This window comes from Coenobita brevimanus, chromosome 85, assembly GCF_032717465.1.
Source record: "Coenobita brevimanus isolate Jiangsu-jjx chromosome 85, ASM3271746v2, whole genome shotgun sequence".
NCBI classification, from domain to species: Eukaryota; Metazoa; Arthropoda; class Malacostraca; order Decapoda; family Coenobitidae; genus Coenobita; species Coenobita brevimanus.
In genome coordinates, this window is record NC_137038.1 from 6,173,801 (window position 1) to 6,192,342 (window position 18,542).

General features: G+C 40.1%; 1 protein-coding gene across 1 annotated transcript in view; it reads left to right on the top strand.

Moving 5' to 3' along the window:
• The first annotated feature begins 11,668 nt into the window (after positions 1-11,668).
• The window catches only part of mtDNA-helicase (mitochondrial DNA helicase), a 41,422-nt gene continuing 34,548 nt past the window's right edge, over positions 11,669-18,542 (top strand). The window contains exons 1-2 of the mRNA XM_080280562.1: positions 11,669-11,847; positions 17,237-17,559. Coding sequence (XP_080136688.1) covers positions 11,669-11,847; positions 17,237-17,559 — 502 coding nt within the window. The remainder of the gene's footprint in view (positions 11,848-17,236; positions 17,560-18,542) is intronic.

The following is an 18,542-nucleotide window of genomic DNA, read 5'->3' on the forward strand; positions in this document are numbered from 1 at the left end:
TCATGAAGAGACTGCGCCATGACTGTAAACAAACGACAGCTGATCACCTGTTAGCCAACATAAGGTGGCAGTAAGAGATCACTGTTTTCCCTCGACTTTTTAGTGGATGTTGAATACTGATAATTAGTATATTAAATTGAGTTTTTTCCCCTCAATACCCCTTGCCAATTCATGGGTGAGCATTAGACACCAGTGCACATTATATGGCAGGAAATACTGTAATCATAATATTGCATACTACACAAAATACTCTGCTTGACATTTAAGTGCAGGTTTCTGAGCTATTCTGAGTCAACAGATGTAAGAAAATGACTTGAAAGGCAAATCAGTTCTTTCACCAAACTATTTAAAAAGAATTAAAACTAATCATCATCATCCTGACCTCCTTTCCCACCCAAGAGCAGGGTGAGGAGTAGCTATGTCCAGACAGCACAAACTTGCCCAGTCCAAATAGGGCACACTTCCATTCACTCATTCAAGTCCTCAGAATCCTGGCTCTACTGTATACGCCAAAAAACATTCACCACATTCTGCAGCTTCACACAAACGTATACGACTGAGTCAATCCAGACGCTGCCATGCTCATAAAGGGTGCCAAAATCCCTGAGCATGCATTTCTCCTCACAACATTCATCCAACCACCTCGATCTCTTGTCAGTTCCCTAGCCTCACTGACTTCCAAACCTCTCTTCCTCAAACACTCATCCACCATATCTCTCCACCCTCTCCTTGGCCTACCTCGCCTCCTCTCTCCCTCAAATTCACTTAGGTATACCTTTTTCACCACTCTATTGTTATCCATTCTTTCCACATGACCATACCATCTCAGGACACTCTCTTTGATTCTGGTGTCCACTGACTTCCTCACTCCACACCTTTCACGAATCACACTATTTCGTATCCTATCCACCCTCTGTACACCATAAATTCCTCAACAGTTCCACCTCCACTGCTCTTACTCTTGACTTTTCATTTTCATGCCACACCATAGTCTCACACCCATATGTTAGAGTTGGCACTAACACTCCCTCATGTAAGCCTCGTGCAGCTGCAACACTCAAACCTCTGTTTCTTATCAAGGCTTTCATTGCACCAGCTACTTTTCTTCCTTGTGTCACTCTACTTTCCACTTCTTTTGTACATTTTCCTCTCTTTTCTATCACTGTACCAAAGTATTTGAACTCTCTCACCAATTCCAGTCTCTCTCCATTCAATGTGACATCACACTGGAAGTCCCCTTCTCTCTCAATAACCATCACTTTACTCTTCTCTACATTTACTCTCAAGGCACCACGCTCACAGACATCAGCAAACCTCTGCACTAGCCTACCAAGTTCCTGTCCGGTACTTGCAAGCAGTGCTGCATCATCAGCATACAACAAATCTGAGATGTTCCACTCATTACCATTCATTACCAATGCCATCCCTCTCTCCATTACTCGTGTTTTCACTTCTCTCATCACCCCATCCATATATACACTGAACAAGCATGGGGACATCACACAACCCTGTCGCATGCCCACACCAATCGTGAACCATTCACTTAGATGCCCATTAACCCTTACACATGCTTCGTTACCATCATAAAAACTCCTGACAGCACCTAGCATCTTACCATCTACACCACACATGCACAAAACTTTCCACAATCCCTCTTTGTCTACTTTGTCGTATGCTTTTTCCAGATCCATGAATGCCATAAACACCTCATGGTCCTTCTCACAAGCCTTCTCTGATGTCTGTCTCACTGCAAATACTTGATCCACACATCCTCGCCACTCCTAAAGTCACCCTGTTCATCACTCACTAGTGACTTGTGATATCTCTCTTACTTTCTCTATAATAATTCTTCCATATATCTTCCCTACCACACTCAATAAACTTATGCCACGATAATTCTTGCACTCACTTTGCTCACCTTTATTTTTGTGCAGGGGTACAAGCACAGCCTTTTTCCACTCTGCGGGCACAGTTTCACTCATCCATGCCTTCTTACATACCTCCAACAAGAACTTCATTCCACTCTCTCCAGTACACTTAAGCATCTCTGCATACACCTCATCAACCCCAGCTGCTTTCCTAGTTTTCAGCCATTTCACAGCGCTCTTCACCTGTGCGAGTGTCATGTCTCCTGGCACTGCATTCCTTCTCTGCACAGCCCAAAAACCAATCATGTTTACAGCCACTCTACTCTCTCTATTCCCATTCATCAGGCTTTCAAAATATTCTTTCCATCTGGTCCTTACTTCATCTCCATGGGATAGCACCCTACCACCAGCATCCTTCACACTATCACATTTCTTTCTGCTTTCACTTCTACATTTCCGCACCCCTTTCCAGAATAACTTCTAATTTTCAGAGTAGTTCGCAATCATTTTTCTTCCCAAATCATCATTTACCTCCTCCTTTTTCCTCTTCACTAGTCTCTTTACATGATTCTTGCTCTCGATATACTCAGTTCTTAATTCAACTGAACCCCTATCCTGTAACCACTTTATCCACTTCTTCCTCTTTTCCTCCACTGCTCTCTTAACCTCCTTATCCCACCATGCCGTACCCTTCTTTTTTGTTGATACTCTTGCCACACCACACACCTCTTTGGCATTCCTAACTATGCAATCCCTATATGCATTCCACAGGCTGCCCACATCCAATTCATTCCAGTTCACTGAATCTAACTTGTCCTCTACTTTGGTACTGGAATCATCTGCCACTTCTTTGATCCTCAGCTTCTCAACTTTCAGTCTTTCACTCTGACTGCTCTTCTCTCAGCTTGATCCTGCATACCACAATCATATGATCTGACTGACCTCCACATCGTCCTCTCACAGCCCTTGTATCAGCAACCATTCCCAACATTGACCTCTCTACGAGCACGAAATCAATCAGGCTTCTTTCAATACAATCCACGTTTCCTCTATACCATGTATATTTATGTGCATCTTTGTGTTTGAAATACGAATTACAAACACACAACCTCCTCTCCTGACACATATCCTTTAGTTGATTCCCATTATCATTTTCTTCTGGTACTCAATAACAACCCATTATGTCATCCTCTGAATTAAAAAAGAGCAAATTTTAAATTTGAAAAGGGAGTTTCTACTGCATTATGTGATTTGAAACTCACACAGTTTAAGGAAATACAGTACAGTACTTCAATCCAGTGGGGCACCAACATATTTCCATACGCCATTAAAATAGCTGGGGACGGTTAGTTTTGCACGTTTTTCCACACTATTAGATACATATAAAAAAAATAAATAAATAAATAAATAATACATACAGTACCACAGTTCAATGGGAATACAGCAATCCCCCAATTATCTATAATAAATCAGCCAAAGCCATGCTGAATGATTTATTTTTTCAGTTAATGCAGTACTATCCCCCACGCCCTGGTAGTGGTTGCATAACCCCTTATAAAAAAAAAAATTGTACTGTATACTATTCAAACAAAGATAAAACAACCCTAAATACAGTACAGTACTGTACTTCACGGTAAAATATACTGTTACTGTATGCTGTATTCACCATACTGTAGTACCGTAGAACATTCTGCTGAACATTCCTGTGTGGTTAGTGACATGCTGTCAATTGATGCCATAAAATATAAAGCTTAAATTCAGCCAGAGTTCTGCTTCTCAAATACTGACATTTGTCATTTAATGTGGCAATGTTAACTGGGAGTTTACTTTGCAGTGGAAAGAAATCTTATAGCGTTACACATCAATAAATAAAAATGTAAAAACACGTACATAACTATTGTCAGTTTGTTTTCCCCTGAGAGAACCAGGCAAATTTTATAACATGAATATTAGGTCAACAGTGAACAAAATTCAGTAAGCTTTAGTGATGAGGAAAGCATGAGCTTCCTTGGCTACTAGTCAAATTAGCTCTCCAGTATGACTGCATTTGACCATTGACCACGCTAATGATCAACAGGTGAAAAACTGACTTAGTTTATGTGAATAAAACAAAATAAATAAATAAATAAACCTATGCACATTGCTACAGTATAAGAAAACGTACTGTACAGCTGGCCACATGAAAAAATATTAATTCAGAAATACATAAGTCACATTAACAATACAGATTTCCACAAAAGTAGAGAAAGTTCAAGATGCTTATTAATCTTTGACATAAATGAAGGGACACAAAACCAGATGCTCATTAATCTCATGACATAAACGAGAGGAAACAACTCAAGATGCTTGTTATTCTCTGACATAAATGACGGAACATTAATTTGAGGATGCTTGCTATTTTTACATTTCTAAGTGCTATTCTGGGCTTTTTTTTTTTTTTTTTTTTCCAATGTAGAAAGGAAGGAAGACTGCAATGTTGTTCATTCCAAGATCCATCAATTTTGAGATTCCTGCACACATTGCATTTAAAAGACTGGAGGTCATGAGCAGAGAGAAATACAGTAGAGATTCAGGAAGACGGTTCCAGAACAGACCTACTGCATATTAATATCTTCCAAACAACGAAACTGTATTCTTTCCTGTGGCAGATTGTGCAGTACATCACTATAACATGGCAATATTAAAAATGCAAAAAATAACACAAGAAAACAGGCATAAAAATACATCAAAACCAATCTCAGTGTTTCATATTGGATTAAAAATGAAAAAATATCTATGTTTATTATTAGCTAAAAAGGCATTTTATTTATGATCTTTCTGGTTGCTAACTCCTTAAAGTTTTACTAATGCCTTTTGTTGCGGTCCCAGGCTCATCAACTATTCCCAAGAACTGCAGTGAATGGTACAGAAACTAAATACTGTACCAGAATTTAATGAAAGAAGAGGCAGGCAGCTTGAGCTTCAAACGGATAAAACTTTTGCTCCAAAATATATATATTTTTTCCAGACATATGTGCACTGTACTACCGGCAGTCTATTTTGGAAAATTCCATGTGCATACTGGCATCCTTAACCAAATTTCTCAGCTCGCTTAGGAACACCTCATTCAATGTGCTATTCATGTATACGAAGTCAATGATGATCAGCACCAACATCTATGCTACACAATATCCAAAAACCAAATGCATACTGACACTGTTTTCCTTAGTCAGGGAGCGAACACTGCATCGGCAAAAATGCTGAAACTGACGACAAATCATTTCAAAGAAGTGATTTGGGTACTACACTACTACAGATGAATCCATGACCACAGCAACGGCAACCCACAATTTACTGAACCGAGTGTGATGTGGGAATGGCTCAGTCTGCAGGTGTGGTTAATGCAGGTATTTTGGCTACTTTAACAGAGCTACTCAACCATACTCTGTTCAGTTTAACTGAGCATTAATTACCATCGTTCCATTGTAAATGCCAAGTTGAAACTATACAGATATACTGCGCTTGTCATGAAGAAGTTCTATGGAAAGGATGTTGAGCCACAGTGTTATTTTATTTTGCCAGTGAAGTATGAGAAATATATCTGTTCATGGACAAAAATTTGTCTCTGTGGTTGTTCAATGAGGTTAAAAAGGGGATAACAGGTAAGATAGTGGATGTTGGAGTGCAATCAATGGATGCAAACAAGCAATCACTATAAAGATAAAAGGAGTAACAGAAAGTACAAAATAATGCAGGTGAGACATTGGCAATATTGACTGAGCCATTCTCCACATCAATCATCACTATAAGCATGATCATAATCGTCATCCCAACTTCATCTTCCCACCTCAGGATGGGGTAAGGTATGGTAAAGAAAGCAAGGAAAAAACACAGGAGAATCGAATATGTTATATATGGACCACCCTGTATTTCTGAGTACTTGTATCATATAATCGACTTTCTGTATGTAACATATAGTCATGTGCAAAAGTTTGCCAACAACAATATGCCAGCATTATCTTGTATTCCATATTTACTATTCTTTCTCAAATGACACAGAGTGACATTTCTTTCCACACTCTTTTTATTGGTGCTGGAAAAAAAAAAACACCTTCATATGGTAATGATCACGTAATGAAGCTGCCAAATTCTACCAACATCCCTCAGTTCCCTTACAATCTCCCTAAACGAGAATGGTGGACTATGAAAGAACAGTAATTCCAGCCTGCAGTCCATATCTTAAAAAATATCTCATAATACCTTCCACTGCTACAGCTGGCAGCGTCTACATACCTTTGCTCACGCTCAGGATATGAGTCTTGGTACACATTATATACCCTGTAGCAGCATAAGGCTGTCCAGTTGTCTGTAATTTTAGTTGCCTTATTTGAGTAGGTCGAAGATGTCTGACTCCTTTCAGCTCAGCAGACAGCAGGAGGTGCCGAAACTGGAGGCCTGATCTGACTTTGCTGCCCTCGCTCACTCATAATTATACCTGTATATGATTACAATATATATTATTCAAGATATGTATTATTATATTATGTACTGTAATATATGTATTGTATCAATATACAGAGAGGAAGAGAGAGGTGAAAAAGTTAGAAGAGTTTGAAGACAGTGAATGAGGAATTTGGAAGGAATTTGAGTGTAATGTGGAGGGACTGTAAGAAAATGTTCTGGAAAGAGGTAAGGAGAGTTAGACAGGGTGACAAAGAAGTAAGTCAAGGAGTGAAAGATAAAAATGGTATATTGCAAGTGGAGAAGGGAGAAAAAGTAGGCAGATGGAGAGAACATTTTAAGGAATTGTTGAACATGGAGAATGAAAGTAATGTGAGTATAAGTGGCTGGGGAATGGCTGGGAGGAGGAGGGAAATGAGAAGAGAGAAAGGAATCAGTAGGATGGAGGTAGCAGAAGCAATGAAGAAAGTCAAAATGGGGAAAGCCCCAGGAATTGGTGCAGTTTGTGGTGAAATGCTGAAGCATGGGGAAGAGATAGTAGCAGAATGGATATGGAAGATGGACAGACTGGCCTAGGAGGACGGTAAAGTCCTGGCGGATTGGAAGTCAGGTATAATTATTCCCATGTACAAAGGAAAAGGGGAAAAAGAAGTGTGTGGTAATCACAGGGGCATTTGTCTTCTTAGTGTCATGGGAAAAGTATATGGTAGGATACTTACTGACCAAGTTAGGGGAATAACAGAGGAATTAGTTGGAGAAGAACAGGGAGGTTTTAAGAAGGGAAGAGGTAGTGTAGATCAGATATTCATTCTTAGGTCTTCAGTGGAAAAGTTTCTAGAGAAGGGAAAAAGTTGTATGCGGCCTTCAGGTGGACAGAAAAGGAATATGGAAAGTATAAAGGATATATGGAGTAAATGGGAAGTTGTTGAATGCCGTGAAGAGTACTGTATGTATGAGGGCGCTAAGACTGAAGTGCATGTAGTTGGTGAACTGACTGAATTTTTCTATCTGAATGTTGAACTGAAACAAGAATGTATCATTTCCCCAAGGTTGTTCAATCTGTAGACCTATGTGGATGGGGTTATAAAAGAGATACACGGCAGGGCAGTGGATATTGGAGCGACCCTAGTAAGAGAGGGTAGTGTTTGGAAACTCCCTATACTGTTGTTTGCAGATGATACTATATTGTTAAGTGAAGACGAAGGGGAACTGCGAGGCTTGATGAATGAGTTTGAGTGTGTGTAAGAAATGGAATCTAAAGGTGAATGCAGAAAGAGCAAAGTTAAGGTCTTTTAGAGACGTTAAGTCATTGAATGTACAGTGAGGCTGGATGAGGAGGAAATGGAAAATGTGAGTGCATTTAAATACCTGGGTGGTGTGATGAGTATGGATGGAAGTTTAAAGGGTGAAGTGCTTGAATGGGTAAAACAGGTAAGAAAGGTTGCAGGTTCTTTGAAAGCAGTGATAAGGAACAGGGAAGTGAGCATGGAACTATAAAAGTCACTGCATGACAGTATCGTGTTACCAACTCTAACATAGCGCGGCTTGGACCTTGTTGGAAAGACATAAGTCAAGAGTGAGAGCAGTGGAAATGAGTTAATTGAGAGGAGCATGTGGAGGTACATGGAGAGACAGACTGACAAATGAGGAAGTGATGGGGCACTGTGGTGTGGCTGTTGATGTGATAGAAAGTGATAGGAGAAATACAATGAGGTGGTTTGGCCATGTCGAGAGGATGGAGAGCGAGACACTAACGAGGAAAGTGTATGAGATGGAGGGAGGGACAGGGAGGGGAAGGCTGAGGATGAGATCGAGGGAAGGAGTGGAGAGGTTTATGAGAGAGGGGGGTGTGAACTGGAAGCAAGGCAGTGAAGTGGCATTGGACAGAGCGACATGGAGGCAATTTGTTTGTGGCCACCCCTTACAGGATTGAGGCGTCTGGCAAAAGATAGATAGATCAACAATGCATTGTATTTTATGCCTGATTTTAATATCTTACTCATGGTAATTTTGTTTGTGGTACGTGGGGGCACTCACCATCCACTCACTCGATGTAGTGCCGCACTCAAGTGACTGTCCTTTCCTCTCTTCCTTCCTTTCCCTACTGTCTTTCTTTCCTTCAATGTTTCCTCTTCCTTCTGTCTATGGGTGACTCTACACTGAGAGACAACCTAAATGGTTTCCTGTACACCAGGAAGCCATTTACAATGGTTTACATCCAAGGAGTAATCGAGATTTACTGCTCACAGAATATCACTCAGGGATGAGTGATGCTGGTCACTCCCATCTTTAATACCAGGACCAACCTGCCTTGCCCCAGATTCTATGCTGCTCATGGGACAACACGGGACTAGATGATGATGTAACGTTGTAGGAAAGTTATTAGAATAGAGGGTTAAGACAGACAGCTTAGGGTGATGACATATTATCCCACTCAATGCCGAATGGATAGCCAATTGAGGGTAAGGTACTGAGGCAATATCTGGCATTCTGCAACATCTTGTGGGAGGGAGGGGGGTTGGCTGAATTATGCCAGATATCTGAGACTATTGTTAATGGTGTCAACCCTCATCATGTACTCCTCCATACAAAACTCATCCAATCATCTTTATCTACTCAGCAAAAAAATCAAATACAGTAATTTCTCAATTTTCCAACAACACAATGTCTGGCCCAATGCAATACCTAACACTTTTTGCTCAGCCCTATTATAACAATCTCTGGCAAATTAGGCAATATCCAGCTCTTTCATTCTCTCCTGTGGATGCCAGATAGTAAGGATGCATCTGTGCGTTGTGCATTTGTGACCCACGCGGTGGCTACCCCCCAGTGTTGTGAAGTAGCTGGAGTAATCGTTGTGGGAGCCAATCACCATTAGACCACATGGGATTAAGTGCACTGTACTGCATAGTGTACTATTCTACCCTCCATCAATGTCAACAGTGGGTGAGTACAGTATGATATTATTTATTTATTTACTTTTTTTAATGCAAGACAGAAGGAACCAAAAGCTTGATTTTAATTTTTTATTCAAAGGTAAAATTGATGGAAAGTTTTTAGAATCGAGGGTTGAGATGGGTAATTTTGGGTAGTGGAACATTATCCGGCTCAACACTGTATGAACAGTCAACTGGGGGAACAAAAGCAATATCCAGCATTTTGTAATATCCAGAATGGGGGCTGACTGATTAATGCTAGATAATTGAGATATTATGTATACACCAAAATGTGATAGAGGTCCCAGGTTTGAGTACTGGTATATCTACACTATCTGTCTATAGCCAGACACCTTAATCCCTTAAGGGATGGCCACAAAGAAATCGCCCCCAAGTTGCCCTGTCCCCTGCCATTTCACTGCCTCCCCCTGACTCACATCCCCCCCCCTCTCTCATATACATCTCCACTCCTCCATCTCATCCTCAGTCTCCCCCTCCCTCATCTTCAACTCCCTATTCCATAAAAAGAGGATGGTGGACTGCAGGAGAAAGGTATCTTCTGGTTTCCCATCCAGATGGGCTTAGGGGAAAAAAAAAGTCATTCGGACACTTACCCGTGGAGGCAGATGGTTACCATTACTGTAATTTGGCAGCTGGTTGGTATTAATGAGGCAGCTGGTTGGTATTAATTTGGCATCTGGTTGGTATTAATTTGGCTTTCTTCTCCCTCCTTCCCCCTCTCTGCAGGCAGTTTCCATGGCTGAGTCAACTCATGCACCTGAAAAATATATTACACATTAGTCTCTTCCTTCAAAACCTTGATTAAATGCACCTAGTAACAAAAGTATCTGATGGCGGCAAGAACAATATGATTTGGGAACAACAGGAGTTAAATTACATGACAGTACCAAATGTGAAATAAGTCTTTATAAAAAAAACAGTACCTAATAAAAAACAAATCCAGTATGCAGTCTGGATGAACCTGGGGTGATAATAACAAAATCCACATACAGAATACACTGGCTACAGTTTACATCAGGGGTTGGGGAATGGGTAAATTACCCTAAATGGGGTATGTGTACAAGTTTTGGTGGTACTGCATGTTGTATATTACTGATTTTTCAAATAACTGATGTAAGTTTTGAGGAACAAGACGTAAAAACACGTATCATGTATCATAATACTTTTTGTTGCTTAGCTGCCATACAATTGACATTTTTTTTTTTTTTTTGTTAGGAAGAAGAAACCAAAGGCTACGAGTCCGCAATAACTGTCCCTTCCAAGAGAAAAACAAAATACAAGAGAGAGCCAAATTCAAGATCCAATCATTTCGAGATGCCTGGACATACTGCGTTCGAAAGACTGTAGATCATAGCTAGCAGGAAATACAGACAGAGGATGATAATTCCAGAGTTGACCTGTTGCATAAATGAAGGACTGGGAGTAACGGTTAATGCTTGCATTAGAGAGTTGGACAGAAAAGGGGTGAGAGTTTGCTGCAACACGGGTGCTACGCACCTGTTGTAAAGGTGGAGGAATGCAAGCAGACAGTTCAAAGGAACAGTGACCATTGAAGTAGCAATAGAAAAGAGATAAAGATGCATCAGTGCGGCGAAGAGACAGAGGTTGAAGGGAGCCAGTAAGAGGAGGAAAGTTAATGAGATGAAAAGCCTTTGACTCCACCGTACTGAGAAGAGCTGTATGTGGGGAACCTCCCCACACATAAGAGTTGTACTCTACACAGGGGTGAATAAAACCCCTGTATAAATTCAACAACTGTGTGGGGAACAGTGTGAAGGTTTGGTTCCTGGATGGACATCGCATTGGCATCTCTCCACCCTGTTTACAGAAGCACCATAGTTAGCTCCACTTCACCCTGTAAAATGGTTCCTGGAATATGGTTACAATCCAGAGCTGGAAATCCCTTCCTAGATTACAGGTACAGAGCCACCTGAAATGGAATCAAATATACAATCCAGTCCCATCCTTCCTCTCAACTCTTCCATCGTAAACCTAGCCCCCACCAGGCCTCGCATTCAAGGATGCACTACACATCCACTTGGTCATTTTCATTTCTGTACATTTAAGCCTTAGAATATCCTCTTCCTTTACTGTCCAGGTTTCACTATCATACAGAATTACACTCCTAACAATTGCCAATGATGAATAAAATTTCCTGATGGCAGCACATATAAAACATATCACAATACAAAGTTCCACACTAGACTTATTTTACTTAACCTAAGGTGCCTTCATGTTGTGGCACTGATGTGTGAGTGGTGGAGCTGCCCAGTTATCTAAACATCCCTCAACACCTTCCCAATCCCCCTGCAAGGAGAATGATTAAAAAAAAAACTTGGTTTGTATAAATCCACCGATTGTTAAAAAAAAGAAAAAAGAAAGAAAAAAAAACACTAAGGAGAGATGTCTTCATCTGGTGGCATCAATATACAAACCTCCTTAAGCTTCCTATTCCAAAAAAAGGAGGATGGTGTACTGCAGGAGAATAGTAGGACCAATACAAAACCTCCCTCAACCCCTTATTCAAAAACTGGACTGTTGGAGAAGAGCAACATCAGCCAGACCACCAGACTCATATCCAGGTGGGCCTGGAGCCATAACGAGAAAAAAATGGAATCACATTCAGACACTTACCAGAGAGCAGAGGCTGGTGGTGGGGTTAATGTCCACCACAGTTTCAATTTTGTTGGGGATTCTTCTTCTCACCTTTCTCTCCCTTCTCTCAAGGCGGTTTCCACAGCTGACATTCAGCTCTTGTGCCTGAAAAATATACTACACATTAGTCCTTTCCTTCTGAACCTTGATTAAGTTTACTGGGTAATAAATGTAACTGGTGGCAGCACGTACTTCATTTTTTTCTTTTAATGCATGGAAGAAGGAACCACAGGTTACGAGCCCGCAAGACCGTTCCCTCAAAAAAAAGTAAATAAAAATAAATAAATACAGTAACATAACAAAAAGTCAAATTCAAGAACTGTTCATTTCAAAGATGCCTGGACACACTGCATTTAAAAGACTGGAGATCACAGGTACAAGGAAATAGAGAAAGACAGTTTGGGAATTGGGAGCTGATCTGCTGCATACTGTAGCTACACTACAAAATTTTCACCATAAACTGAATTAATCTGCCTTTCAATACAAAGAAAGAAATCAGACTTAACCATATGCAAGTCTAGACCCAGCATTCTGGAAAAAGAAAAAAGAGGGGGGGGGGGTGACTCCTGGCAGATTTCTCTTAATGCAAGCATTAAAAAAAATATTTGTTATATTCATAGGAGAAGAATACAGTAATAGCAAGTGCAGTAACACTGTATCATTTATAAAGACTCTAACATGCTTGCAAGCAATGGCCCTGGTCACCTAATGGCAGCTCTCCATTGTGCTTGATCTCTGGCAGCCTCCTTATTCAGCACCTTTTCCCTGAGGTCACACTCTATGACCTCATCCCAGGTCTTTTTTGGTCTGCCTCTTGCAACCCTACCCGACATTCATACTTCTCACCTTCTCCACCCAACTGTCATCCTCCATCCTCTCAACATGCCCAAACCATCTCAATCTATACCAATCTTCATCACAACAATGTTTTTATATACTGTATATTTTTATACTCTAACTCCTGTTGTAACATTAATCAACTTACATGATGAAAATAAAAATTCCCAAATTATATGACATGCTGAAAATGTTAAGAACATATGGAGTAAATGGGAAGCAGCTGAATGATGTGAAGAGTATGTATGAGGGAGATAAGGCTGCAGTGCACATGGATGGTGAAGTGAGTAAACTTTTCTATCTGAATGTTGGATTCAAACATGGATGGGTCATGTCTCCTTGGTTGTTCAATCTACTGTACATATGAAGTTAGTTATAAGAGATACAAGATAGGGCAGTGGGTGTTGGAGTGGCCCTATGGAGTTAGTTACTGTATAAGTGATACAAGGTAGGGCAGTGGGTGTTGGAGTGGCCCTATGGAGTTAGTTATAAGAGATACAAGGTAGGGCAGTGGGTGCTGAAGTGGCCCTAATGAGATGGCAGCATTTGGAAACTTCCTGTTCTGTTGTTTGCAGGCCATACTGTATCGTTAAGTGAGGACAAAGGGGAACTGCAAGGCTTGGTGAATGAGTTTGGAAGTGTGAGAAATGGAAGCTAAAGGTTAATGTTGGGAAGGGTAAGTTATGGTCTTTGAGAGAAATGAAGTCACTGAATGCACAGAAGGTAAGGAAAATGAAAATGTGAGTGCAATGAAGTACTTGGGTAGTGTGACGAGTAAAAGTTTAGAGGATGAACTGCTTGAAAGGGTACAACAGGGAAGAAAGGCTGTTGGCTCTTTTCAAGCAGTGATAAGGAATAGGGAAATGGGCTTGGTATTAAAATAGATGCTGCATCACTGTATTGTGATACCAACTACCGGTAAAGCATATGGAAGTGAAGCTTGGACCTTGCCGGAAGGACACAAGTCAAGAGAGAGAGTAGTGGAGATGCATTATCTGAGAGGAACATATACTGTAGAGTTACATGGGAAGAGTGACTGACAAATGAGGAAGTGAAGAAGCATTGTGGTGTGGATGTGGAGGTGAAAGAAAACGCTAGGAGAAATACATTGTGGTGGTGGTCAGAGCTGAGAATCACAAGCAGCTGCAGTCCATCACTCCTGAAAAACAGCAGGTATGGAATACAGCCTTCACTGATGATATCAAACTACCTGAGTCTGTTCAACGTAGGTGGACAAAACATATCTCAGGTATGGACCATTTACCTTATCATGCAAGACTTTTTGCCTTGGATTTGTTTTGTAGAGTGTTGGAAGATAATGCATGGCCAGACATCCATTGATGCCCGTAGTTTGCTCCAGTTGTGGGAACCATAGGTCACATATAAAAGTCAGCACATACTCACTGCTCCCTTGACTGTCACAAGCATTTTTTCTGTTCATGTTGTGAACCTTTGGAACTCTCTACCTTCCTCAGTTGTAGACCTGGAAGAAATTGGACTTTACAGGCATTGGCTTTAAGTTATTTGAATAATGGGCCTGATTATTCTTTTAGCTATGCACAATACACTTTACAGCATAGTTCTGCTCTTTTTTTTTTTTTTTTTAAGCTGGCACATTGGTAGTTTTAGGCCTTTCTATACTCTTGTCTGTACACCAGTAATTCCTTGGGGAAAGGCCATCCAGGTAAGACACAGAGCTTGACTTTTATTATTTTGATTCATTGTCTCATCATGAGTGTAAGGGCCTGGGGCTATATTATTCACTTGTCATTAAAAGATAATTTACTAGCCAATGAGCACCATCAGCTTTTTTAAGGAAGAAGGAACCAAAGACCAGAAGTATTCAACTCCAATCATCCTTAAAAGTTAACCTTTTCTTTCCAATTATGTATTTCTTAAGTTGATCCTGAAACTGATTAATGGCAGAATATTAACTTGCCATGCTGAAGTGCTATGGTGATCTGCTGGCCAAAGTTCTACTGTTGTCGACCATCCACCTTCTAGGGGTCAGGGAGGGGACTGTGGGACGTTTGTACAACTACCGTAGGCAGATCCATTTCGCGGTAATATCAGTGTTACCACATGAAGGCGTCCCTCTCCAGCAACAAACATAAATACGACCTGATATGGACTGAAACTTGCCTACCTACCGTAGTGTAAGCCTCGAATTTGTATATCGTTATCAATAATTACAAAATACATAGACAATCTAACACCAATATATTCCCCAGAATTCCTATAAATGGTATAAGTACTCACAGTAGTTTAATAAACATACAATAATGGTAAAAAGTCAATAAATATGAGAAACATTTACCTGAAAGATGGCGACGGTGGACTCGTGAAGAAAATAGACAACGAGGTCAGTCAAATCTTCAATCATTTAACTATAACAATAAAGAAGTATTGCTATAATTAGTCGGAAAATTTTTGTAATCTTTTGAACCAAAATTCTATTTGAAATATGTTAATGGCCACCGGGCGAGCATTCGCGAACGTTCGCGTTAATGACCGTATCTGAATATAAATATTTTGTAAAAGGTATTGAGTGCTTCTGCTCGAGTAACATTTTTTTTTTTCCCATACGGGATTATTGCGTCTGCCTACAGATAGCTTACACATGTGAATTTTTAGATTAATACCGAACAGATTTATTCATATGGGTTATAATTTAAGTCGGGTGGAAGCTGTTGTACCTTTACAGTAAACACAATTCTGTAGTTTGTGAGTACAATATAACTTTTCCACTTGAACAAATCACGGCCAGCGTCATTGCACCTGTTTGTTTTTGAGTTTTGGAGTGCAGATTTGGGTAACTCCGAAGCCGGACACGCCGAGCAAGGGAAGCATTTCGCCTGCGAGATGGTGGGTAGAGGGTATTTGAAGATTTTTTTAAATCGGTAATTTAAGTTCTAAATGATATATACCTATAAGCTATGGTGACGCCTGTGAAAGTTCTTGCCTTATTAAGTGGTGCCTTCATAAATTATACACAGTGTGGTACGTATAATTAAGTCTAGCATTGGGCCACATACAGACATAGGTAGAATTACCTAATACAGTACACCAAATTTCCATGACAGTCCTTTATCAGGATAGATAGGGGTTCCCAAATGGGTAAGAGGACGGGGGGGGGGGAATTTGGATATTACAGAAAGGAGAATAAACAGATATGGTCAAATTGGTAATTTTTGATTAAGTGCCTAGCTAGCATTAATAAAAGTTGAAAATTTAGATAATACTGTATTTCACAAGCCACAACAGGAATTCGACTATAGTATTTTGAAGGTTTTTTCTGGAATGTTCTCATTTCAGCCTATATTTGGTGATAAATCTTTAGTTTTACCTTGTTTTTTTCATGTAATTTATTTTTACCTTCATAAGTGTTGTAAATGAGCTTTTTTTTGTTTGTTTGTGTTTTTTAGATATCCTTTTCAAAATTACCAAATCACAAGCCACTTTTAGACATTCATCTTCTCTGACCCCATTTAACCTAGTTTAGGTCTTAAGTAATATGGTCTAACCAAAACAGATTCGAACTTTACCATGGTAATTAGCCTCACATTCATGAAAAATAAGAGGAGGAATGGGAGACTTCCTGTTATAGAGGTCATGTTAAAACAGAGCTTCCATGCAGCAACCCAGCTGATGACTGGCAAACATACATCATGTCACTCATCCTGGCTGCATATTGGCTGGGTTAAAAACTGTTATAACTCCATTATTAATGATATCTGTTGGAAGTGTCATAGAAGAAATGGCCTTTTCACAGATGAAATCTAACCTCAGAATACAGTACAAACAAATAACAAGATCAATTATGGCGTGAAATAAGAATTATACTGTACCTGTATTTTGTGTTTATATCTTGCCATTTGCAAACTTTTCTTCTATGGCACTTCCATCACAGATGACCCATGGGGTTGTTAGTGATCCTTCTAGGAGGGATTAATGACTTTGAGGGGAAGAGATAATTTGTGAAAGTGTTATACGGTGGAAGGTAAATGTTAGCTAATAGTAAGAGATAAATCTAAATTTCAAAAGTTCTCTCTGGTTGTGTTAGATGTTATGTTGCATTTTTCTCAGCATTTCTATGGGAGTAATTATCACATTAATGTACCTTAATTTCAGAGGTTGTGTGTGGCCGTGTTAGATGTTGTGGCATAGGACTATATCGGGACTTTGGGGTGCACCTCCCGTCTCCCTTTCTTATCAGAAGGTTTGTGCAGTCAAACAGCAGCTGAGATGTTGTGCACTGCTGCCTCCTCAGTCCTGTCTTCACCATGTCAGCTTACCACCATGTTTGCAGGCATGGATACGAAACCATCACAGGCTTTCCAGCAGATACCCGCAGTGCCAAGCAACAAAGCTCAGTGTGCGGGCTCCCTCATTTTCTCCAGCATTTATATCTGTGCCTAGATTTTATTCATCACCATTAAGTGCCAAGAAATCAACCACCAGCGAAAACTTATCTTTCAGTGGGCATGTCAGGGTATTCAGAAATATTGCCTACAATGCTGAAGGGAGCAAGAGACATGTCCACACTGATCCTCCACAAAGAGACATCCCATGCTATCTGCAGGGCAACATCAGTGAAGTGCCCAATGCTGAGGATGACTTGTTTCCAGATGACTTTGAAGAGGAACTGTACTATGACATGGAGGATGACATCACTGACTTCCTGACACCACGACTGATTGCTTATGAGGAAACTGACACAAGCATCATCATCCCATGTCCACTTTGCTTATCCACTCATCGTGACGCTCCTGCCAAGGAGATATTTATTGATAAAAATACTGGTTAGTATTAGTTTTCTTGCCTCATAAAGAGTAGACAATTTATTTTCAGATTATATTTGGTTCTGTTTACAAGCAGACAACAGAAAAGCTTACAATTTCTCCCTTCCCTCGCAGTACCACCCTGTATATTCTGTGGCATTAAGGGTAATTTCTCATGTCTAAATTACATGCCTTAACATCATCTTGTTACTTACAATCAGTGCAATAATATTAGTAGCTATAACTTAAGGGTCGCATTAGTATATCAGTAACTGTGTTGTCAAGCAGCTATTACCCATGTACTGTATTTACCATAATGAGATTGTTTCATTCACTCATTTTGTGTTCAGGTGTCAAAACAAGCTAAAAGTGAAAGCCTCTTGTCAAGTTCCAGTTTTCTCAGAATTATTATGTAGTTCCTTGTTGTACTGTGGTAATTTCCCCTTTATGGGACAGATCAGCAGTTCTGTGATGCACACGTAGAGGTCAGGGGTGGCTTTTGTGCGACATACTGGTGTAGTGCATTAGCATCAGACACATTTTAGATGCCTGGTGGTCTTTGTGAAGGTGTTTGCAACCAGATGTGGCCCAATGAGGTCTACTTTCAAGGGGAGGTTGGTGTTTATTGCTCTCACTTTACTGCTTGTATGTGAGCAACAGTTTACTCTATGTCAAGACTTAGTATCCTGTCCCCAAACCCCTACACTTTTGATGGGACAATACTGGATTGGATGATGGATGGATGGATAACAGTTGTAGTACTATTCCCATATCCAGTACGTAATTATTTTCCTTCCTCAGATATCAGTGCAGTGTAATTTTGAAAACTATGGTTAACATATCCACCAACTGTGAAACAGCTGCAGTTTGAAAACACTGGAACCAAACTTAGCCAGAGTTCACTACTGGAGTCCAGCTCATGCTTTTCTAATGCTGACTGCTTAAAAAAAAAAAAAAAAAAAAAAAAAAAAAAAAGTTAGATGGAGCAGCATCAAACTCTACTC